Raw genomic sequence first — 25,284 nt, forward strand, 5'->3', positions numbered from 1 at the left:
CACTTCTATCTGACAACTCAGCAAAGGAAGCTGCAGCGGGTACAACATCATCATCATCACACCGTACGTCCATGTGTGTAATGCTGCCTGACTGAGACATATCCCTGTTATCTACATCCTCTGGCAATAATGGTTGCGCATCACTCATTTCTTCCAACTGATGTGTAAATAACTCCTCTGACAGATCAAGTGATGCGGCTGTGGTGCTAGTGTTGGTGGTGGCGGCAGACGGGCGAGTTGTAACTTGAGAGGTGCCCGAAGCTAAGCTGGAGGAGGATGGTGCGTCAAGGTTCTGAGCGGAAGCTGTAGAAGATTGGGTGTCCTGTGTTAGCCAGTCAACTATGTCCTCAGAACTTTTCAAGTTCAGGGTACGTGGCCTCTGAAAACTGGGCATTATTCTAGAGCAAAAGGGAATCACAGCACCACGACCACGACGACACCTGCGGGGTGGCCTGCCTCTGCCTGTCATTTTTTTTTGGATTAGTGGTACTATGCGTGCAAGCTACTGTGAGACCAGATATGAGTGGCAATGTGCACTGGCAGAGGTTGGCAGAGTACACGCATTACGCCTGACACCCGCTTGAAGACAATTAACTGCTATTCAATCTATAACAGCGGAAAAAGTTTTTTGGTTTTAAATGCACGCTATAGTGACACCAGATATGAGTGGCAATGTGCACTTGCAGAGGTTGGCAGAGTACACGCTGAAGGCCTGACACCCGCTTTAAGGACACTGACTGCTATTAGCTTACAGTGAAAAACTTTTTTCTTTTAGAATGCACACTATTGAGACACCAGATATGAGTGGCAAAGTACACTGGCAGAGGTTGTCATAGTACACGCTGAAGGCCTGACACCCAGACGCTTGCAGACAACTAACTGCTATTAGCTTACAGTGAAAAACGTTTTTTCTTTTTAAAGGCACGCTATAGAGACACCAGATATGAGTGGCAAAGTGCACCTGCAGAGGTTGGCAGAGTACACGCTGAAGGCCTGACACCCGCTTTAAGGACACTGACTACTATTAGCTTACAGTGAAAAACTTTTTTTTCTTTTTGAAGGATTGCTATAGAGACACCAGATATGAGCGGCAAAGTGCACTTGCAGAGGTTGGCAGAGTACACGCTGAAGGCCTGACACCTGCTTTAAGGACACTGACTGCTATTAGCTTACAGTGAAAAACTTTTTTCTTTTTAAAGGCACGCTATAGTGACACCAGATATGAGTGGCAAAGTGCACTTGCAGAGGTTGGCAGAGTACACGCCGAAGGCCTGACACCTGCTTTAAGGACACTGACTGCTATTAGCTTACAGTGAAAATTTTTTTTTCTTTTTAAAGGCACGCTATAGTGACACCAGATATGAGTGGCAAAGTGCACTTCCAGAGGTTGGCAGAGCACACGCTGAAGGCCTGACACCCGCTTTAAGGACACTGACTGCTATTAGCTTACAATGAAAAACACAATATGATTTTTAAACTTTTAAACTGTTCCTAAATCTAGACAAACGGAGACCCTTGTATCAAGGGGATCCTAAAGGGTAGCTCAATATTCACAAAGATGCCTAAATCTAGTGGTAATACTAGATAGAGGGAGACAATAAGCAGGCAAATTAGGGAATATAAAGGGAGGGGGCGAAGAATGGGTTAACGGATAATAGAGGAGGGGGGATAAGTAAGAGCTACAAGTCTCAAACAGACCCCAACAGCCATCACACAATAAGTATATACGGAGTATGTGAAAAACTCCTGCCCATAAAAATGAACCCCTTCCTCCACAGTAGCTAAATGGGGTAAAGTAGTAAGGGTAAAATAAGAACAAAAAATACTTAAGGGGGGAAAGAAAGTAAGAGTAATAACACTCAAAAGTACCCCAAAAGCCCCCACATAATAAGTATATGGAAAAGCAGGACAAAACTCCTGCCCATAGCAATAAACCCCTACCTCCACAATAGCTAAATAGGGTGTAATAAGGTGTTGCAGGGAGCAGAAAACCTCCTCTCACATTGAAAGGGAAAATAACCCTAAAGATTAATGCTGTCCCTGGGAGAGCAGTACTCAGTCTACAGGCACTATTAAATTACCCCACACACATCCCAGCACCTGCCAAAAAGAATTGTTAAAAAATAAAAATAAATAAACCCCAAAGAAACATAACAAAAAGTGCTACCTAGTGGAAACAAAATAACTAAATGCTTGACGCGCGTTTCGGCGTATAATTATGTGGGGGCTTTTGGGGTACTTTTGAGTTTTATTACTGTTACTTTCTTTCCCCGCTTAAGTATTTTTTTTTCTCATTTTACCCTTACTAATTTACTCCATTTAGCTACTGTGGAGGAAGGGGTTAATTTTTATGGGCAGGAGTTTTTCACATACTCCTTATATACTTATTGTGTGGGGGCTGTTGGGGTCTGTTTGAGACTTGTAGATCTTACTTATCTTCCTCCCCCCCTCCTCTATTATCCGGTAACCCATTCTTCTCCCCCTTCCTTTATTTTCCTTAATTTGCATGCTTATTGTCTAGATTTAGGCATATTTGTGAATATTGAGCTACCCTTTAGGATCCCCTTGATACAAGGGTCTCTGTTTGTCTTGTTGCAACTTCTTTGGGTTACCCCCTACTTTGTAGCTCTCTATTAGGCATTCTAGGTTTCCTCTTATATTCCCTATATTCGTTAGTGGGAATACAGATCGACCATTATTATTTTTTTGTGTACCTAAAGCTATTCTTTCTGATCTTAATTCACTTCCAGATTCTGGCGAGCCTTTTGTTGATCCTTGCATGTTTCTGTTGATTTGTCTAGCGCTTTTCATCCTAAATCCAATGGATTATCTGAAATGACCAATTAAACCATGAAGACTTATCTCTGATGTTATGTAACATACCTTCAGTCAGAAAGGAAGGAACTTCTTTCATCTGACATAATGCTAATGTACATGATTCCACTCACTTTTCTCCATTCCAACTCAACTCCATTAACAACCTGATTTCTTACCTGGTGTATCCATGATAACCAGTGTACCAGAGGCAACTGAGAGATTCAAACTAAGCACAAAGGGGAATGACCAAGCACAGAGAATCTTAATGGACAGTCAACAAATATATAAACAATATGCTGACCATAACAGAAATCCTGCTCCATCTAATAAGGATGTCTGGTTATCTACAAAAATCTCAAATGATCTCATCCTTCCAAGAAACTGGGTCCAAAATACATTGGTCCAAAATTCTACATTCTACCAAAATTGTCTTGCCTGTAGCTATCCTACTAGACCTTAGAAACCACTACCACATACATCCCACAAGTATCTCTCATGAATCCTCTTTCTGATGATCACTTTTCTGCCAGAAATGTTTTTCTCCACAAAGTTCTGTTCTTGTATCTGGTGAACCTGAATATGAGGTGCAAAGCATCCTTGATTCTCACCAATGTAGGGGCATCTCGCAATATTTATTTTGTTGGAAGGATTACCGTCCCAAGGATAGGTCCTGGGAATCCACTGCTAACATGCATGCCCCACATTTCCTCCAAAAATTTAATCTTCTGCATCCTGACCATCCTGCTCCTCTATGCCTCAGATGGCAGCATCCTACTGGGGCGTTAATGTTATGCTCTCGCTCACTGACACTTATCTCCACAGCTTCTTGCTGCCAAACGCTGGACCATGCTGCACCAAAGGAAGCGGGGGCCCAATCTAGTCATTCAAACCAGACTGAATGATTCTGCACAATCATCAGACTAAATGCGCGTCAGCTGATCATTTGGATTCTTAAAGGGGAAGGATGGTTTCCCAAAAGGGGAAGTACCAGGAGGCAGTTAGGACATCTAAGAAGGTGTGTCCTTTTCCTCCTATTTAATCCTTATATCTGTGCTCAGTATTCTGTGATCCTTGCTATGATCAGTCGCTTCCTTGCTCCTGTTCTGATTACCAGTTACCTGACCGTTGGCTTGTCTCCCGTCTACGAACCTGTGCCGCCTGACCTGACATACTGCCTGACCTCGCTTCTGCGGCATCCTTACCTGTACTTCACTTCGGACAAATCAGTTGATTACTGCATTTTAGGCTCTATCTACTAAACTCTGTCAGAATGTCAGCTGACACTTTTTAAATAATTAATGTCTTCTAGCAGAGGTGTGGGTATGTATAAGTGTACTGTTCTTGGATGTGCAAATGGCCTCTCCCTGTGACAATTCTGTTTTAGGCAGTGGGCTTGAAGCTACCATGATTTTTGTAAATTTCTCCAGTTACAACTAAAAAGAAAAAATAGACATGAACAAAGCAACTTTTGCATAGAGCATATTTTGTCATGGTGCTTGGAATGTGCACCCTTAAAACTCATACTTCCATATCAGTTTTCTGCTATTATTCCCTACATTACATGTACATAGATTAAACACTGCCTCAAGATAACAAGAACTGGACTTAGCACATTTTTGTTTTCTCCAGCAGCATGAGTTTAATCAATAAAAAGGAGCGTGCTACATTTTTGTTTTCTTATTTTTAGTCTCTTTCTCTTCTATGTATTTACTGCAAGACTAGAATCTGTGGTCATAGAAAATGGATTCTCAGTAATCATTTTTCCCAATGTGTTTAGTTGTACATTAGCACTATAGATTTTTAATGTGCATTAGACGCATGAAAAGGTTATTTTTTGAATGGCGTGCAAAGTCAACATGTTCTATTTTATTCTTGTGAGAAGTAGCACGCAGGATGTTTGTCATGTAAAATGGCAGTTTGAAAAGCTCGAAAAGTAACTCATGAAAATTTTGAAGAATATGTTTAGGGAGAAATATTAAAATATACAACAGGCATGAGTGGGTGGTTATAATGAAAGGCATGCAGCCTTTTCCTCAAAGTTAAACATACCTTATAAATGTATATACTAAAGAAAATGACAGCTTGGCATAGGTCATTTTACACTTGGTATTTTAGAATAGAACTTAAAGATGTCAGACATCAAAAACTGCTAATGGCAAAGAGGAAATATTTAGCTACATTTTTCATTGACTTAGAATCACTGGATTTCTACCAGACTCTGATGCTACAGCAAATGACTATTGATCTCCGAAAAGAAAAACAAGAAAAAAAAATGTCACCATAGTTATGTTATTCAAATGTATTTTTTTTTTAATATATTTATTTTATTTATTAAAAAAAATATGACAATAGACAAGAGTTTAACCCCTTAAGGACTGGACTGTTTTTGCGATGTTGTACATTTGCGACCAGGCCTCTTTTTACACTTTTGTGGTGTCTGTGTTTAGCTGTAATTTTCCACTCTCTCATTTACTGTTCCTATACAAATTCTATAGTTTTTTTTAGGACAAAAAGGGCTTTCTTTACATACCATTATTTATATAATCCCATGTAATTTAATTTAATAAAAATAAAAAAATATGATGAAAAATTGCCCCAGGTGATGACAAATGCTGCATCACAAGCCTACACTCACCTGAGGTCTAAAACAACAGTATATGTGAACACAACTCCAGTGAAAAGAAATATATACTATAAAGCAAACCAAGACTTCCCCTGTATTTGGGTGAAGTATCTAGGTGAATCCCCGAAGACTTCCTCCTGTCTTCAATGGTATATACGAAATAGAATAGGGGACAATCTGCTAAATGCAAATAAAATAAAAAAAACATAGCGTATAACTGTGTGGGGACTGACACTAATATGAAATCACAATTGGTCACTCACAGATTTGTGGAATAAAAAGAGCCTTGAGTGGTATCTTTTCTTTCAGTGTCCAGTCTGTTGTCCCTTCTCTCATATTCATCAACAAATAGGTGTATATATCTCAAAGATAAAAATATATACAGAAATGTAGTGCACTTCCAGAGTGTAATAAAAAATATAATTTAATAACTTACATTCAAGTATCAAATAAACAGCATGTCACCATAAAGCGTCCTACGCGTTTCGTCCTCTAGGTTGGACTTCCTCAGGGACTTGGTGAAGTAAAGTGCAGTAAGGATAACAGTAACAGCAATAAAAACTAACCCTCCCTCAGTCCTCTTATGTACATCCCCATTAAATGTTTTATTACACTCTGGAAGTGCACTACATTTCTGTATATATTTTTATCTTTGAGATATATACACCTATTCGTTGATGAATATGTGAGAAGGGACAACAGACTGGACACTGAAAGAAAAGATAACACTCAAGGCTCTTTTTATTCCACAAATCTGTGAGTGACCAATTGTGATTTCATATTAGTGTCAGTCCCCACACAGTTATACGCTATGTTTTTTTTAATTTTATTTGCATTTAGCAGATTGTCCCCTATTCTATTTCGTACTCACCTGAGGTCACCAGGGACAGATAAAGCCTTGCACTTTCTCCGCATGACTGGACACCCCACAGACCGGGACTATGTATACCCACTGAGGGGCATTGGTTAGTTGCAAATGCAAGGCCACACACAGCAGCACCTAAACCTAGCTTGGTACTTAACACCTAGGGCTGAATAGGTAACCAGTGCCACTATTATGCCTCATTGTTTTATCTTGTTTTATTTTGTTAACCACACGGCATTGTGCCACTAGTATTTTTCTTTTACCACGTCTGCCAAGGCGGCATAAATGGTAACAAGGACCAATGGCTATTTGGTTTTCTTGATTTAATATATTCGACCACGCTAATGTCAATTCATATAGTATGTCTCGATTCTACTGTTTTCTTGTTAAGCGACATTATATGCATCAACCTGTTTATCCTTTAAAAAAAAAAAGTGCAGTACTATCACATGCCACAATCTCATGCCTCTTGAAAAGTCTGTATTCCCTGATGTGGCATTGCAAGCTTGTCTGTATGTCAAACTTTTGCACAACAAAATAAAGAATTTATAAAAAATATGTATAGCTAGGGCGTGGAAATCCTTAAACCCTATACCTTGGCAAGAGATCATGACACACATCGAATATCAGCATAAGATGAAATCTAACTCTATCTTTAATACTAGTACTAGAATGAACTTGATAAAATTATGGTTACCCTGTACAAACAAATACCCTATAAGATAACAAAGTCTAACTCTGTTTGTCCTATGTCGAGTCTCGGGAAGTTAATTGTTGTTCAAATGTTTTCAACTTTATTTTGTTTTCTTTTTCTATACACATATAGCAATAGTGCTGTATATGACTTGGTTCTTAAGATGGTCTTTTTTGCCATGGACTGTTACGTAAGTACCCTGGAAATTATGATGTGAGGTGAACTAATTATAGTTCAAAGGAATAAATAAGGTGCTAGACATTTGTTTGAGCAGATTAACATACTACTTATTAGTATATTTTCCAAAACGTTCATATACAATACAAAGCACCCATATTAAGATATATTAGGCACCATTTTACATTTAGTGTGAATGCCAAGACCTATATTATATTATACATTGGAGCACAGTCATTTTCTCCACAGAGGGTCCTTGTCCCAACCTAGAAAACTAGCAACCTGGGACATTCTCTTGGAGAATATCACCCCATTTTATCTCTGGCTTGCCTGACCAAGCTAACCTAAGTTTTAAATGATTTGGCAGGAAATGAAGCATGAATTTTGAAACCACTGAAAAATATATGATATCATGTATGATGAAACCCCTGGAAATATAAATATAACACCATACATTTCACTTTTTTTTAAAAAGACTGCACACTGTATGCTGACATATATAATAATAATTTGTATAACTTGCTTTATTGAATCAGTGCATGAGTTCCATAAAATTAAATGTATTAGTTTTGTTTTTACTGTTTTTTACTTTGTAATTAATTTAAGAATTTTTCTTTCATTTAACAAATTATATGGATTACTTTGCATTTTTGGTAGTAATAATAATAACTGATGGATAATAGATCATGACAATAATACAATCATAACATACCTGATCAGATGATGAGTAGCATTTGTTTACCATCTTCATCTGTTAGAAAAACAATATATATGTAAGCCACTTAATTAGGAGAGAAAAAAACATTATTGTGAAATTAAGAAAGTACATATGCAAATTTGGATTACCACCTTTTCAGAAATATGTGCCATGCTAGGTTTAGTGCATGAGAACTTACTGAATCTAGTTTAAATTGCAGTGTATGTTATCTAGGACCTTGGGCCAGATGTCTCTAACTATAGTGACCTCAAAGAGCAAATGAAACATTCAAAAGTCTGTATGGAATTCACTAAAATACATTTGATTTATATACTAAGAAGTGTATTTTATCAAGGGCTTGACACTGATGTCTGCGCATTGATGTTTTTCAATATTTTACTGCTTTCATATCGGCTCTTAAACTTTTGCAGACATAGAAGCTTTTAAAAGCATCTACAACTGAAGAGCATTTATAGTTTTTTACAATTGATACAACTGGAATCTTTTGTCTCTTCATATCAACTTTTCGGAAAAACAAAATTACAAAATAACAGAATAGTGTAATGTCTCTGACACGAAAGCCACACACTTTGTAATAGAAACCACAAAAAATAAAATACCTTGAAGTATATGTATTGAAAATCTATTGACAATCATTCTATTGATAATACCTCCTTTGTACAACTTATGGAGAATTTAACCATTGGCGTTTTCTTTTCAACTCACATCTTGGCATACTTAAATTATTTAACATTATTGAATTCCCACATTTACTGTACCCATAACAAATTCTCAATTTAGTCTTAATACAGGGAAATAAGAAATTCCTGAGTACCCATCAGCATATTTTTATGAGATTGCCCACCCACAAAGTAATGTCGTTTCGAAATTACATAAGCCATTAAGTTAACGCACTTAGGAGGCTTTAATATTGCTAGTGTACCAGTCTACAATACAGCTGCCCTGGTGATTAGATTTACTAGTAATAATTGAAACATTTACAGTCATTTCTGATTCTGCGTTATCTGCCCCTTTTCACCACAGCCAGTTTTACATACAACTAGCCTTTTTTACCCATTAGAATTTCTCAGGACTCAAGTAAGGCAGTATGAAAAGTACAAGAGTGAATTTCCATCCATCTAATTCTATGTCTCCTCCTCATTTTTCATTCTAAGATTGCCAAATGACTCACTATTCTTACTGTGGGTTAAAGAAGGATCAGCAGCAATTTACCTAAATCTGAATGTCATAGATCAATCAATTCAAAGCTACACTATCACCCAAACATCTCAGCATCTGCCTATTACACCCTATCCTATTTCCAACATCAGTTATATATTCTTTCTGTCATTTCAACTGCTACTCAAAAGGACTGGAAGAACTCCTTGTATATACACCTTTGAACTAGAGGCCTTGCTCTTTACTTCATATCATATCAATATCACTTTATATATGATGGTAAGGATCTCACTGAATAAAACCATTAATAAAAAGAGCACACCAGATAAAATAGTAGACTCTACATACGCAAAGTAGGGATGCAGGTATGTAATGTACCAGCTCTCCAGACTATCAAAAATATAATATAAAATATTACATCCGCACACCAAGTCCTTATAAAATGTTTACTTTATTTACTCACGTTGTTTACGTTGCATTGACAAATACAAATAAAATGTAGTCATGAGTAAATTAAAGTAATATCTATTCTATAGCATGCAATAAATATATTGCCATGTATTTCCCAAAGATGTTTTGAGAAAGCCCAATTTATAGTCTAAATTTCAGGAGTTTTGGGCATCCTGCCACTTGAAAAGGTAACTTTTGTTTGCTGACTAGTGTGTTTATTGTTTTATTTATAATACTATTCATTTTTGATTTCCTTGTATTGCATTGTATATCATATGTAAACTTATGTTCTAAATGCAGTGGAGGCTTATATGGCAATATATATATATATATATATATATATATATATATATATATATATATTATATACTATAGAGATTACGTTTGGTCACTTCTGACAGCATTTTTTTTCTTTTTCAATTTACCTATGAATATAGGTAAATTGGATATAACCCAGTGGCAAACCTTGAAGCACATTGCACTTTAATGAAAACTCCAAAGGCATGATCAAGAGTTTTTTCTAAAAATCTTACATCTTGCATGCTCCCTTCACTCCTTGCCAACTATTCCTTGTAGGTAAATGAATCCCTCATTCACATTTTAAGTGTAACCTATCCTCAACAGACTCATCCAATGTTTTAGTTCATGTCAACAAATGCTATTTTCATAGAACCTAGGTGAGCTAGTATCCCTTCCATATTGCCAACTCTTTCATACATACCAGACTATAAACTATATCTATATATCTATATTTACATACATATAAATATTATATATAGCATTTTGTCATCATCATTTGACTCAAATAAAAATAATGACAGGAGGATGCACATGGACAATGATCTTCCACATTCTCTATAGTTACTTAACGGCATATTTTCCTTTGCATTTTAAATGGATGGGTTATAAATACTAGTATTTAAAAAATATTTATTTAAAAAAATAATAATTGCTGGACACCCTATATGTTTACTGTTGACCAAACATTCCTAGTACAAATAAGCACTGTTGCAACAGTATAATCAAGAACTATATAGCACAACAATAACATACATACACTATACCTAAAATTGCCAGTTTGAATATATTTAAAGTAACCCACATACATCATACATTGATTTTGAACAAGTCATCTATTATCATGATCAATATACTACAAAAGGGGTTACACAGACAGATAAGATCTTTTCAAGATGGGTCGGTTTGTTTGACATTAACCGTGCAATCTCAAAGTACCAACATTTGCTAGCCATTTGGCTATTGAACGTATTTGACTGTTAAAACAGAACAGTCTTGCGCATTTGATAAGGCTTCTTTAGTTCTCGAAACAACAACCGCCGATAATTAATTGTACATTATTATACAGTAAATACACAGTTTGCTTTTTTTTTTTAACAAAAAATTCTCGTGTGTAAACCTTTAAGTGAAAAAGACAGACAGGCAGGCAGACAGACAAAGGTAGAATTACATCATGGATAGATTAAAAAAAAACCACAGTGTTATAAAGTTAAGTAATATTATATTAATATACTATATATAATTGAATAGTATACGGCTTATAGATGTCACATTTTACTTGGGAAAAGTATCATAGCATGAAAACAAAGAAATCACACTTTTTACCTAGAGCGTTTTAACGCTACCCATAGAATGCACTGTGAATTTTGGAATGTTTTAAAAAGTCGCGCAAATTTATTGATTCTCTAATTTGTTTCATATTTTCCATATAACTATTTCATTGCATGCAATTTCCTCATTTATGAGGGAAAAGATATTCTCAATAAAACAACCTTCTCATTTATTTCACATATAGTAAATTGTATGTATAAATCCAAAAAGGAATGTGCTACAGGATATTACTGCTACAACATTTTACTATAAATTTCAATATTAAGTTATCTGAAATTGCTTGTATAAAACAAATATGGAAATCCAGTCTTTACTCTTCAAAACTTTATTAACAAATATCTTGAATGGAAACAATATTTTAATTTTAAAAATCTATATATGTTCAAGTAATATCCACACATTTTAGATATTGTTTCTATGGCTAACATACTGTTTAAAAAAAATTAGCATGCTGTTTAAAAATATTATGGTACAGAAGATGGTGGTTAGTGATTAAAATAATTATTTTGTTAAAGATAATTCACTTTTCATAATTATATTAACTTTGTTTTCTAAAAATTTTTACTCCACTTAAGCAAAGTACCCTGACTAAAAAAAAAGAAAATCATGCAAATCAACCATTTCTGCCTTATGCAAGGACATGTTTGTACTCCATTTCTGTAGATTTTAAAAAAGTGTGTATGTGTTAAACCGTAGTTTTAATATGTATTCTATTTTTCTTTTATTTATTTTTTACTTCCTGCATTGGGTTAAAAGAGCAGTCTCTGCTTGAACCTTGAGGTTGCTAAAGGCTTAATTTGCAGAGAGTGAGTGTAATGCTTGGTTTTGGTTCTTAAGCATTTAAGTCCTTAAAAAAAACTTTTTTATTTCTTTGTTATTATTATTATTACTATTATTGCCATTTATAGCGCCAACAGATTTCATAGTGCTTGTTACCCTGTCTTCCTTTCTTCCTCCTTTTCTTCATCAGTTTGGTATCTCCCAACAAACACTCATGGTAGATGTATTTGACTCTTTTTAAGATGTCTTTTTTGTGAAAAACTGTTCCATTTTGTTTTTGGTTAGGGCCCAGGACTCCTGAAGGTGCAGATTGTGCAATGCACCATGGTTCCTGTGGGTCAGGGGCGGGCTGGGAAGGGGGGCAGGGGGGCAAATGCCCCCCAGGCCGCCCTAAACCCAGGGGCCAGGGCTGCCCACATCCAGCAAAAAAAGGAAAATCTGAATCCCCTGCCTCTGGCTGAAGACTCAGATTTTTCAACTTACCTCACTCTTCCTGTAGCCTGCAGTCAGTGGAGTCGGTCGGCCGGCCTCTCCTGATGATGTCAGTAGGAGGGGGCGTGATTTCACTGCTCTTCTCCCAGGACCGCTGGGGAGTCTGGGAGAAGAGCAGAGGAAGCCACGCCCCCTCCTCCTGACATCATCAGGAGAGGTCGGCCGACTTAACTGGCTGCAGGCTCCAGACTTCACTGACTGCTGCTGTATGCTGGCTGCTGCCCAAACCTCCCTGGCTTAAGGTAAGACTCAGGGAGGGGGAAATACACTTTAGTTTTTTTTTATTCCCCTCCACAGCCCTACCTCCCCCCTCCTCAGCCCTGCCCCCTCTCTTCCCCCCTCCTCAGCCCCTGTCCCCCTCCTCAGCCCCTGCCCCCCTACTCAGCCCCTGTCCCCCTCCTCAGCCCCTGTCCCCCTCCTCAGCCCATGTCCCCCTCCTCAGCCCATGTCCCCCTCCTCAGCCCCTGTCCCCCTCCTCAGCCCCTGTCCCCCACCTCAGCCCCTGTCCCCCACCTCAGCCCCTGTCCCCCTCCTCAGCCCCTTCCCCCACTCCTCAATCCATGTCCCCCTCCTCAGCCATCCCCTGTCCCTTAGTCGGGCTCTGGTCCCTTAGTAAGGCTCTGTCCCACCCTTTCCCTGCTCCTTTTTTCCCCCTCTCAGCTCCTGCCCCCTTTCTCAGCCCCATGCCTCCCACTACAGCCCCATAACATCCCTACTACAGCTCATCTTCCCCCAATTGCAACCCATATAACACACACCACAACACCTTTCCCAAATTGTAGCCATCAACCTACTTAAGCCCCTATATCCCCCCTACATTTCCTAAACCCCCCAATTACAGTTTATACCCTCCAGTACAGCCCCTGTCCCCCCACTACAGCCCTGTCCCTTTACTCAGCCACTGTCTACTGGTTTTAAAAGTGTAAAGTTTGGGTGTATGTGTGTGTCAGTATGTCTGTGTGTGTGCGCCAGTATGTCTGTGTGTGCGTGCAAGTATGTCTCTGTGTGTGCCAGTTTGTGTGTGTATGTCAGCCAGTATGCCTGTGTGTGTGTGTGTGTGTGTCAGTATGTCTGTCTGTCTGAGTCAGTATGCCTGTAACAGTGTGTCTTTCTGTGTGTGTCTGTGTGCCTGTCAGTGAGTGTGTGCGTGTGCCTGTCAGTGAGTTTGTGTTTTTTAGTGTGCGCCAAATCAGCAAGTGTGTGTGTGCTTGTCATTGAGTGTCTGTTTGAGTGTCATTGAGTGACTGCTCCCCCCGCCCCCCCTTTGAATCACATGGGAAAGGTGTTTTTACCTCTTGGTGCAATGGGCCACTTGACTAGATTTGCCCCCCAGGCCAAAGGCTGCCAGCCCTCCCCTGCTGTGGGTCATGGGGCTTTGTGTTCTTCCCCATAAAATCTCAAGAGGGGAATATCCTGCATGGCATGTGCCAGAAGATATCACATTTCAGACTTTTTACTGGTGTTCTGGTGTGGAAATTGATCATGTTTGCTGATAAATGATTCACTTTTTCAGCCATTTTCATCTGCTGGTTAAACTACTATTAGAATTTGGCAGACTACAGAACTAGTCTGATGGCCAATTGACCCACCATATGTGGAATCATCAAGCTAGAACTGGTTGCAAGGCCAACTCAGATAACCACGGCAGGAAGCAAATTCTTTAAGCATGAGCATAGTCAGGAGCAGGATAATTAAGCAAATAGGGACTCTATCAGAACACATGGATTAGATATTTAGGCATTGCTATGAACAAGACAAATCAGCACTAGGAATAAGACCAAGGTTAGAAATGCATAATCAGGTGCAAACAAAAAGTGATATAAGTAATGCAAGAACATTGCTGGAACAGAACCTAATGTGAAAATTGATAAACTCAGATCCAGAAGTAAGAGTCCTCTTCATCTGGTAAATACATTAAAATTCACAAAGAAAAATCTGAGTAAGGACTGATGTGACTCAGAAACATGTCAGGCTGTATGTCTATTAGGCTGTCCTCGGTTTGAAGATGGAGTGAATTTTCCATTTTGGTATATCTGTGAAGGGTTAATTTTTTTTTATTTTTTTCCTTTTGATTCTAGAAGACTTTGTACTTGTTAGATCCTCTCTGGATGTTCACTGAAGATTGTGGATAAAATGTTCTCCAGCTGAGTGGTGCATGATACCATGGATCCTAATTACTTTTATTATTATTATTATTATTATTATGGTATTTATATAGCGCCATCAAATTCCGCAGCACTTTACAATGGGTGGACAAACAGACATGTAGTTGTAACCAGACAAGTTGGACACACAGGAACAGAGGGGTTGAGGGCCCTGCTCAATGAGCTTACGTGCTAGAGGGAGTGGGGTAAAGTGACACAAAAGGTAAGGATAGTATTAGAATAGTGACAGTTGCAGAAGAGGAATCAGTAAGGAGCTATTAACAGTTTAATTGATGCTTTTATGAAGAAGTGGGTTTTTAACGATTTTTTGAAGGAGTGGAGACTGGGTGAGCATCTAACGGAGGAGGGAAGCGAGTTCCACAGAAACGGTGCAGCCCTGGAGAAATCTTGAAGGTGAGCATCAGAGGTGGGAATACAGACAGAAGATAGACATAACTCTTCAGCAGATCGTAAGGGCCTAGACGGGACATACTTGTATATAAGGGAGGATAGATAGGTGGGAGCAGCATTATGTAGAGATTTGAAAGCAAGAACCAGAATTTTAAATTGAGCTCTATATTTTATAGGAAGCCAAAGTAGGGACTGACAGAAGGGTGAGGCATGGGAGGTGAGGTCCTTTAAAATCTTTTATGCCTCCAGCATGCAACCAAGGTGATTAAAAGAGCTCTATTATGTTAGTAATTGCCTCAATATTCCACAGAGATAGACCATAGCACATAATAGAGCATAGATTATCCACAATGCCGAGATGCCACCAAAGTAGCGGGTGAGATAGCTTTAATCAAGCTGACTTAATGACTTGGTTTACGTGGGTTATGACATTACACATCAGAGTTTGGTCTCTTACAAATTAGCAGCGGTACTTACAGCCGTGGTATGTGGAACCATCAAAAAAATTTTTTTAGAAAGTTGGTTCTGTACATATATTTTAATCTTTAGTGCATTATTGTTTTAAATTGAACATTGATATTCAATTCAATTGATATTTTTATTTTAGTGACGACCTAACTGTTAGCCTACAAACAAATGGGTAATTCTTTAAATGCCAATTATAAGCTAGTTAAGGCCTAATCAAAATATTAAGATATCAAAAAAGTATATCTCAAAATATATTAATCAAAATATTAAATTACTTTAAAAAGGTTATCCAAAAATATTAAATAATTTGAAAAGCTTATCTAAATATATTAAATGGAGGCCTACATTTCATAATTTGAACATTTGAACGTGAATTGTATTGCATTAAAGTTAGTAATAAAAAAATTAAGCAAATATGACATGTAAACAAAGTTGAAACAGTATTTTCCTTTTAATCATTTTCAAGATGCTTAATTAAAAGTAGCAAGTCTCAAATATACGTAACTTCTTGAATATACTTGCTCATTTCTTCTGACAAACAAGATCAAAGATTCAAAACGGCAATAAAGAATCAACGTACATTTTGAAGTGTCAGATCATTGATGTTTGTTGATATTGCTCTCAGCCAGTCAGCACTGTCATGTGCAGTATGAAACTGTAGAATCCCAGAGCTAATGCCATCTAATGCTAGCAATTCAAATGAATTTGGTCTGTAATAAGAAGAAAACATGTAAATTAGGAAGTGTATGAGTTCTCAAGGGTGAAATGTTCTCAATGTGATCAATTTTGTATGCAACGTTAAAATGGAACTTTACAATTTGACAAAATGCTCTCTAAATTCTGATTCAGGATTACATTTCACCAAAGCTATTATATTCCATAAAGTAATTATGTTATATTTGTCATCCAGTATCCTCCCTAAACATTTTTGTGACCCGTTCAGGACTAAGAATGTTAACAAACAAAGTTTTATAAAGAGTCTATTAAGAGTGGTACTAGTGGACCAGATGATGGGCAGTTTAATCTTAAGCATAATTTAATATACATGCTTTGGTATCAAACATTCCCCAAGCATCTTTCCTTTTGGGTTAGGGTTGGGCTTTGAACACTAAGAATACATAGATGTAATATGTATAAGAATACATTTTTATAATAGGATAAAAGAGGTCCACTTGATGGACAATCTTACAGCTAGGATAAGGGCACCTAAAAAACTTTTCAGAAGATCTGGGTACCCTGACAAAACTCCAACCTAGGAAGTTAAATACGAACACGACTCGTCTGACAAACTACCTACTCCATTCATAGAAAGCCCAGCCTTTCTTTCTATTTCTGGCCATGCTTTAATGTTTCATAAAAATCAAAAATATTGACTACCATAAGGCATTCTGAGAGACAGACATATATCGCAAACATGGAACGTAAGAATTGAGTGCGGCTACCTCCTATCCATACACGATTAGGCGATCTCCAATGACGAAGCAATGTGGTGCTTATCACAAAATAACTAAAGAGAAAGACAGGAACCACTTACAAAAACCCGCAAATTAGATACAACAATTGCTGTCCATGTATCATTAAACTAAGCTTTATATGACAAAGAGTTGTTCATGCGAAGTGATAACAAACTGTTTCTGTTCTTTACCTAAAGCATCTGCTAACAATTGTTTGCATTATTGTATGTCAATACAAAAATAAAGAATAATAATAAAAAAAAAAAACATTTTTATTTATTTAAATAATATTTTACCAGGAAGCATAGATTGAAATTTTCATTTTCAAGTATGTCATGGGTCAACTAACACTTCATCGTTACAATAGAGTGCAATATAACATAAAAAATACAAAATAATATTAATATAGAACATATATATATATATATATATATATATATATATATATGTATATATATATATAGGAAAGAAGGGACAGGGAAAAGTCGTCTCACAAAGTGAGAACGAACCCCCTATAGATATGAACAGTACCCTGACTCAATAGAGGGTAAATGGCTACAATGAGAATAACTGTAACAAAAATGCAAGCAGTAACAGGGATGGTTAATGAATTATATACAGTATCAATCTAGCCTTATAAGGTTGTTCCTCTACCTCCCACTATGATCCAAAAATTAGAGGGTAATGAAAAAGATTATGTCCACAACTGGCTTTATTACAAAATTGGCCAATATAAGCTTAGACAAATCCAAAATTGGATTCTAAGTAATGCATAGTGAGATTATATCTAGAGAGGGTTGCAAAAGGAATAATAATATCCCAAACAGTTCAGAGTGCAAGTGTTTATAAATCAATATCTCCTAAGTACTATACACAAAAAGCCAATTAAACAGAGAGTGCACCCTCCAGCTCACAGGTGTATAGATACACACATTGTATTGCAGAGTCCAAAAATCCTCTTGGTAAATAGATCCACAGAGCTTAATTATTTGAAAAGGGAAAGGATAGATATAGCCTATCTCCCTTGTAATCTCACTAGACAGGTAGAGGAAAATAGGTAGAGAAGTAAAAAAAACTGATTACTAAACCATCATGCCGCTAAGTATGTTTGGATATCACCAAACGTGCCATACAACAATGTGAGATAATGTGCCCAAAAGAAGTATAAAATAAAACAAACAAAAACCCGATGAGTGTTTCGGTGCAGAGGTGTATGTACCTTTGTCAATACTGCTCCCTTTATAATGGTATACCCCTCATGGTTCCCAGTGGTGGGAGCCAATAGTAAGTACCTATGTCATCTGTGGTACGTAATTACAGAGTCAATATCCAATAAGCTCGAGCGGTACCTCCCACTCCTACACGGACCAATCCAATGTAGTGAGGGGTGTGTATTGTATTTTGGTGAATGGATCGTATAATCTATGTAAGAAGAACTAGCAAGACCTAAGTCTATAAAATGATTACAATAATATGGAACCGCTCTTGAAAGGAATGAATAAAGTAAGCACAGACATATATTGTGATCGACCTGAAGGAGGAGGATGTATAACACATCAGATCGTGCATTCAGTATGAACTAAACACAAAGACATATAAATACACACATATGTATGATTATATTATATTACACAGTGTGTTCCTTAGCTGTTGGGGAGCCTAGGTATACATCTAAGCAAGATTAATGGTGAGTGATATAAACCACATGGTTATGCCAAACTAGATCGTATACAACCAGGAGAATCAGCAACGAGTGTCATGGGCATATTCAAAGTGTACCATAGGCATGCTTAATCGATCTCATCGATTCCCATCGTCATAAAGCATCAAAGAGATCGATTCAGAGGTGAAATGATCAAAAATAGATCACATCTATTGAACACTATTTATTTATCATTTCACCTCTGAATCGATCTCTTTGATGCTTTATAACAATGGGATGTATACCCCAACAGCTAAGGGATACACTGTATAATACGGGGATTTGTTGGGCAAGAAAACATAATATAATCTGATTCCTAAGCTTATAAAGCTGCTATAACAAAAACTAGAAACAGCAGAGTTTAGTAAAGTAGATTCCTCCAAGTGAGCGTTTCCGAGTGCTGAGAGAGTCCCACACACAGATTCTGACAAATGGTATTAAATCCCATTAGAAATGTTGCTTCCCATCTCTTCTCCCATCTCCCATCCCATCTCAATGTGCCTTGTGTTGTGATCTAATGAAGCTAATGAAGAGGCCATCTTGGTGTCTCCTTTGTAGATAAACTCAACATAGAGTCTTTCTGGTGGTTGCAGGATACCACACAAGCAACCCTCTCCAGCCCAGGAGATAGCCTGCTTTTCCAATCCACGGAGCTCACCAACACCTCAAATTGCATTGATGTCTAGGAAGATCACAATCACAAGGACTGTAATTCTTTCACGAAAGTTCCAAAACCCAGATTTTAGAGTCAAATAACCTTAGTCCACTGGGTAAGTATCTTAGAAGCAATTTTAAAAATGAAAAGGCAGAATGTCTCAGGGGCTGTTCTGTAATGCAACCAGTCAGCATAGCAGTCAGGCCCTGTCCCCTCCTTGTTTATTTTTGTGTTTTGAATTGTTTTGCCCTTTCCTCGCCATAGAAGAGAACATGTGATGAGAAACTTGTGAAACTTCTGTCACCTGTAGCATTAAAAGTAATACATGTAATGCTAGTGTTTATTCTCCAGTTCATATAGTGTGGTTGCCAGCAAATGGTCTAAATAATTCTAAACATGTTCTTTTGAACTGCACACTTTCCACCAAAAACTATGCAAAACTGATATTTAAAGGAATGCTATATTGGTTATCTTGCTAGTAGTCCATGGTACTCACTCTCTTCCCATTTCTAAGTAGTCAAACCATTTTAGAACTATTTGACTTCTAACCTTTACTTCACCATTTCATCAAACAGAGAGTGCCAATACAATGGGCACTCCAGGCACAATAATATTCATGGTACTGTTCCTTTAATGAACAAAAAACATGTCTCTACATTTTTTTTAGAAGAAATGGGTCAGGTTTTAGTTGTTATTGAGAGCCTCAGTTCTTCTTTAAACTCCAAAACTTGACAGAACAACTCTCCAATTTGACAGAAAACGGTGGAGAATCAAAGCACCATAACCACTCAAAATAGCTGCATTGGTCATGGTGTTCAAAATGTCCCTTTGATTTTAAGTTTGGCTACACCTGCTATAAATGCAAGGTGTACTTGTTTATTATTACTATTATTTATAACGTCGTATTTTTTGTAGATTATAAAGAATATATAGAACTGGAATTCTCCTACTGCTGTCATTCCAGAGTGTAATCAAGCTATAACAGGTAATTGCTAGAGCAAAAAATCTGAACGTAATCAAGTGATTAATTAACCAAGCAGTAGACTGTGGTAAACTGACAACCTCGTTCCGAAATATGCAGCCAAAATACCAACTGGAAAGAACCCTGCATGTCCACTATTTAACTTAATCTTTAATATATCTGGATGTACATTTATGTCAATTAACTATTTTATGTTTGAACATGTTTATGTTTGAACAGTCTTTATCTAACAGTCTAAGCAATACAATTGTACTATTTCTGATGCTTATCAATACCTATTGAAACATTAGAGTAATACATTTTATTTTCCACCAGAGAACTTTAACTAACATTGTCAATATTTTCTAAATTAGATGTTGAATCTTTCTTTCTCAATGGGATGGAGTACTGGTCTGGTCTAAAGCCCTATTATGATGTTGTCTCTTTAAAGTCAATATGATTCAACAGCTAATCAATAAAATAACAGTATATTCGGATGAAGCTCATTGTCAATCAATCCTTTTTTATAATTTAGCTTAATTTAATTAATCTATTGTTGATTTTTATTTTTGTATAACTAATGTTATATAGATTTTGGAATGCATTTTATCTGTCTATATTAGTAATCTGAATTGTGGTGATTGTCTTACCTCTCTTATTGCAATGAGTAGGGTTAATATATGTTTCATGCCTGTTCCACTCCAGTGTGTTTTCCTAATGTTAAGTTGGTGATAGATTCAATCTGACAGAACATAAACAAACCTGCAGCTCCCAGCAAATTCAGAGTAGCAGGCGTTTGGCCCCTTGGTAGTTATGTTTCAGGATGTTAATAGTCAAGTGTCAATGTTTATGTTGTAATTCGTATTACATTTTTAATAAGTCTCTGGGTACCTGTATAGAAATGGACCCGGTGCAACAAGTCGAATAGTTGATTTTTGAAATGGCTTTAACTCGGAGAGAGAAAATGTTGCCTAAAAATAAAAAAAACTAACAAAAAATATAACTGAATATAACATCTAGTGCAAATCTGTGCATTTAACTGCTCTTACTATAACCAGTTAAACCATATTGGTTATCCTGGACAGCTCTCAACTGAGGAGCCTATCAATGAAAAGCAGTCTATATAACTAATTCTCATTGCGCCTGCATCTGCGCCATCTAACCTGATGAAATTAATTACCTTGTCACTGCTGCAGGCAAGATGTGCAAATTGCATATGTGGACTTAAAAAATCAACCATTAACCAGAATACCATAAATAAATCTAGTTATATATTCCTACTCCTTTCACAAGATGTGATGTCAGCTAGATGTCAAAAAGCTATGTTCTTTAGCAAATGTCAACTGACCACCAAAAGTACCTCTACCGTATACTCTGTGTGCCAAAGAGGTTTAAAAAAAACAAAAAAAAACGTTCTTGCATTCCTTGTAGGTAGGGATATTCAGAGTACAGCTCCTCTTCTTTCATTTGCATATGCTGGGAGTGCCGCCTAATGTTTGCTTACTCCAGTGAATTCCTAATTGGGTACTCCTTTGAACTCCCTTTGACATCCCATATGACACCAATGGATTCACCATTCACAACTGCCGTGTTGATGTGCAGTTTGCCATCAGCATCTGCTGAAATCATATAACCTGTGAATCTTAATGCATCATTATCTGTAGGATTTATAATAAACTGAAGCTAGTAACAGTAGAAAAAGAAAGTAAGCTTTGCAATTGGCTATTTATCTCAAAGTCTAAAAGTTGTCTTATTTTTTTTAAACAAAAAAGATGACTGCTAATATTTAATTGGGTCTGTATCTTCAAATAAACTTTATCAACCTTCTAAATGATATACTTTATTTCACTGTGTAGTACTGTACAGCTACTACTGTCTGTAGTGTACAGTTCTCTTGTTATGATTTATGTATATCTCAATAAGACTGGTTCTCATTTCACTAAGATTGAAACATAGAACTCTCCAATATAAACCCATCTCCACAGGAGAGAAATAATGTATATTTGTCAAATATTATATATATATATATATATATATATATATATATATATATATATATATATTTTTTTATTTTTTTTTTCATTGTAATTGACTTTTTGGTCTATTAGCATTTTCATTGAGTTTGCTAAGGTAAGCGTTTTCAGCTACTGCATCAGAAGTTTCCTGCTGTACACATTTAATGCCTTCTCAATCACAGAGAAAGCTCTCTTAGAGTTAGATACTAAATGAAGAACAGCAGGAAGGGCCAATTTGCAGAGCTGTTTTACACCATTTCCTTTTCTTCTGAGTATTGTAAGTGACTGCCTTTCATGTGAACTACAATAGGGTCGATAACATAATCTTCAACTTTTGAATGACGGCATAGTCAGTCCACAGCTGCAGCAGTGTGCATATACTTTAATGTGGCAATGGCATCTAAAATAAATGGAGTCATTTGATTTTTCTCACTATAAAGCTTTTACTTTTCATAAGTATAGGGCAATTTCCCATGACATCCACTGTCAACCTTTTTTATTGTACAAGTTTGAGAGTATGTTTTTTTATTGATACGGAAAAGCATTCTTTAGTATTTTCCTGATATTTGTATACAAAATTGCATGCTACATATTTGCACATAAACATATATATATATATATATATATATATATAGATACACACACAAACACACCCCCACACACACACACACACACACACACACTTGGCATTAATAGTGACAGAGAGCAAGGCATGTTTGTGGAGGGTGCCTCTATCTCTCCAAAAGGGCTGCAGTGCAACATATGGTCTAATGGTCTCATAGCTCCAGGGAGAATGTTTTGGACTCACAAAGGAAATTATGTGATTTAATTTGGATCTCTGAGGTGAAGCATTTAGAGAGGAGGGAGGACCAGTTTTCCACTGCACAGTTTACACACAGACAGCCAGTTAACTCTGTGAGAGAGGACACAAGCAGTGAGTGACACTTAATTACTCACTGAAGAAAGACTCCAAAGACTTATCTATTCCTAATTGGAAAAATGTAATTTTAACTGGTGTATTGTGTATAAAGTGCATAAAACCTTTTACCAGTAATAAAATAATTCCCCATTTAACTCAGTAATGAAAACCCAAAACCGAATTTAAGAGAAAACAGAGAATGGGCAAAAACACAATAACTCTACCCATAGATTAGACCCTGCTTAGGTCTCAAACAAGTTTTACCTCACATCTTCCATTACAGAATCTTGTCAGCAAAGTAACTTTCCAAGTCTTTGACTGTGAGGTTAATATAGAAAATGTTGGCAGCAGAACAAAGTAGAGAGTTGAGGGCACTGGCATGTTGTTTAGTGTTATGAGAATTAGTGCCAATGAGGGAGGTAAAATATTCTTGTTTGGCAACTAAGAGGGCTGTATTGTAGGAAACCCAACATACATTTTAATGTTTATTGATAATACCAAGACAAAGTATTGTATATCACAAAACGTTTAGATTTTTTTGCTGTTACTTACGCTGCAGATATATATCTGAGCCAAATCAGATATATATATCTAAACCAAGTCTTGATGGAGTTTGACTTTAAATATTATACATGTGAATATAAAGGTATTTAGCACAGCATTCTTTAAAGGGGCTCTCTAACCCCATAACCCCACTGTAAAGATTACAGTTCCAGAATTTCCTTGGGTCTATCCCACAGTTACGAGTCAAAATATTTTTGAGCAGTTCGACACCTACCTGGATCATATGGGCACTAAAGCACAAAGTAAAAAAATATACAGTAATTTATCTACCTTAGCTAATTTATTCCAATAATAAAAAATAAACCCAGCATCATCAATGTCATGTACTAGTTCCAAGCTGAAACCATGGAGGATACAGTCCTGTTCTCTAATCCTGGCCTCTTAGAGTCAGACCACCTATCCTTTGGCCATGAGGACTGCTGAAACCTCTCCACTGATGCCTTCACCACCTCTGCCACCACTACCGCTATTACTAGCACTATCTCTCCAAAAGGGCTGCAGTGCAACATATGGTCTAATGGTCTCATAGCTCCAGGGAGAATGTTTTGGACTCACAAAGGAAATTATGTGATTTAATTTGGATCTCTGAGGTGAAGCATTTAGAGAGGAGGGAGGACCAGTTTTCCACTGCACAGTTTACACACAGACAGCCAGTTAACTCTGTGAGAGAGGACACAAGCAGTGAGTGACACTTAATTACTCACCGAAGAAAGACTCCAAAGACTTATCTATTCCTAATTGGAAAAATGTAATTTTAACTGGTGTATTGTGTATAAAGCGCATAAAACCTTTTACCAGTAATAAAATAATTCCCCATTTAACTCAGTAATGAAAACCCAAAACCGAATTTAAGAGAAAACAGAGAATGGGCAAAAACACAATAACTCTACCCTTAGATTAGACCCTGTTTAGGTCTCAAACAAGTTTTACCTCACATGTTCCATTACAGAGAGAATATATACTACTCAATTTGTATGTCAGCCTGAATCAACCCACAATGACCATCCAGAATTGTCAGTAAGAGTAGCTTAGATACATTCAGGCAAAGAGAATAAGGGATCCACTTCTAGATTAACCTTTTGATTTGGTGATAACCAATATAATCAAAATGAATACAAAAATATAAAAACTAGAGTAAAATGTATAGTTAAAAAACATTCTTAAAAGTGAGTTGTAAGAATGAAGAAAGAAGAGGAAGATATTATTTATTTTTCTAATCTTGTCAGCAAAGTAACTTTCCAAGTCTTTGACTGTGAGGTTAATATAGAAAATGTTGGCAGCAGAACAAAGTAGAGAGTTGAGGGCACTGGAATGTTGTTTAGTGTTATGCGAATTAGTGCCAATGAGGGAGGTAAAATATTCTTGTTTGGCAACTAAGAGGGCTGTATTGTAGGAAAGCCAACATGCATTTTAATGTTTATTGATAATACAAAGACAAAGTACCGTATTGTATATCACAAAACTTATAGATTTTTTTTTTGCTGTTACTTACGCTGCAGATATATATCTGAGCCAAATAAGATATATATATCTAAACCAAGTCTTGATGGGGTTTGACTTTAAATATTATACGTGTGAATATAAAGGT

The 25,284-nt window shown here is 36.8% G+C and overlaps 1 protein-coding gene across 1 annotated transcript in view; it reads right to left on the reverse strand.

Annotated features, from left to right (window-relative positions):
• The window catches only part of SNTG2 (syntrophin gamma 2), a 539,246-nt gene that overhangs the window by 141,973 nt on the left and 371,989 nt on the right, over positions 1-25,284 (reverse strand). Inside the window, exons 11-12 of the mRNA XM_063442215.1 lie at positions 16,007-16,136; positions 7,889-7,927 (exon numbers count right to left, since the gene is read on the reverse strand). Of these exons, the coding sequence (XP_063298285.1) occupies positions 7,889-7,927; positions 16,007-16,136 (169 nt within the window). The remainder of the gene's footprint in view (positions 1-7,888; positions 7,928-16,006; positions 16,137-25,284) is intronic.

This window comes from Pelobates fuscus, chromosome 2 (assembly GCF_036172605.1).
Source record: "Pelobates fuscus isolate aPelFus1 chromosome 2, aPelFus1.pri, whole genome shotgun sequence".
NCBI classification, from domain to species: Eukaryota; Metazoa; Chordata; class Amphibia; order Anura; family Pelobatidae; genus Pelobates; species Pelobates fuscus.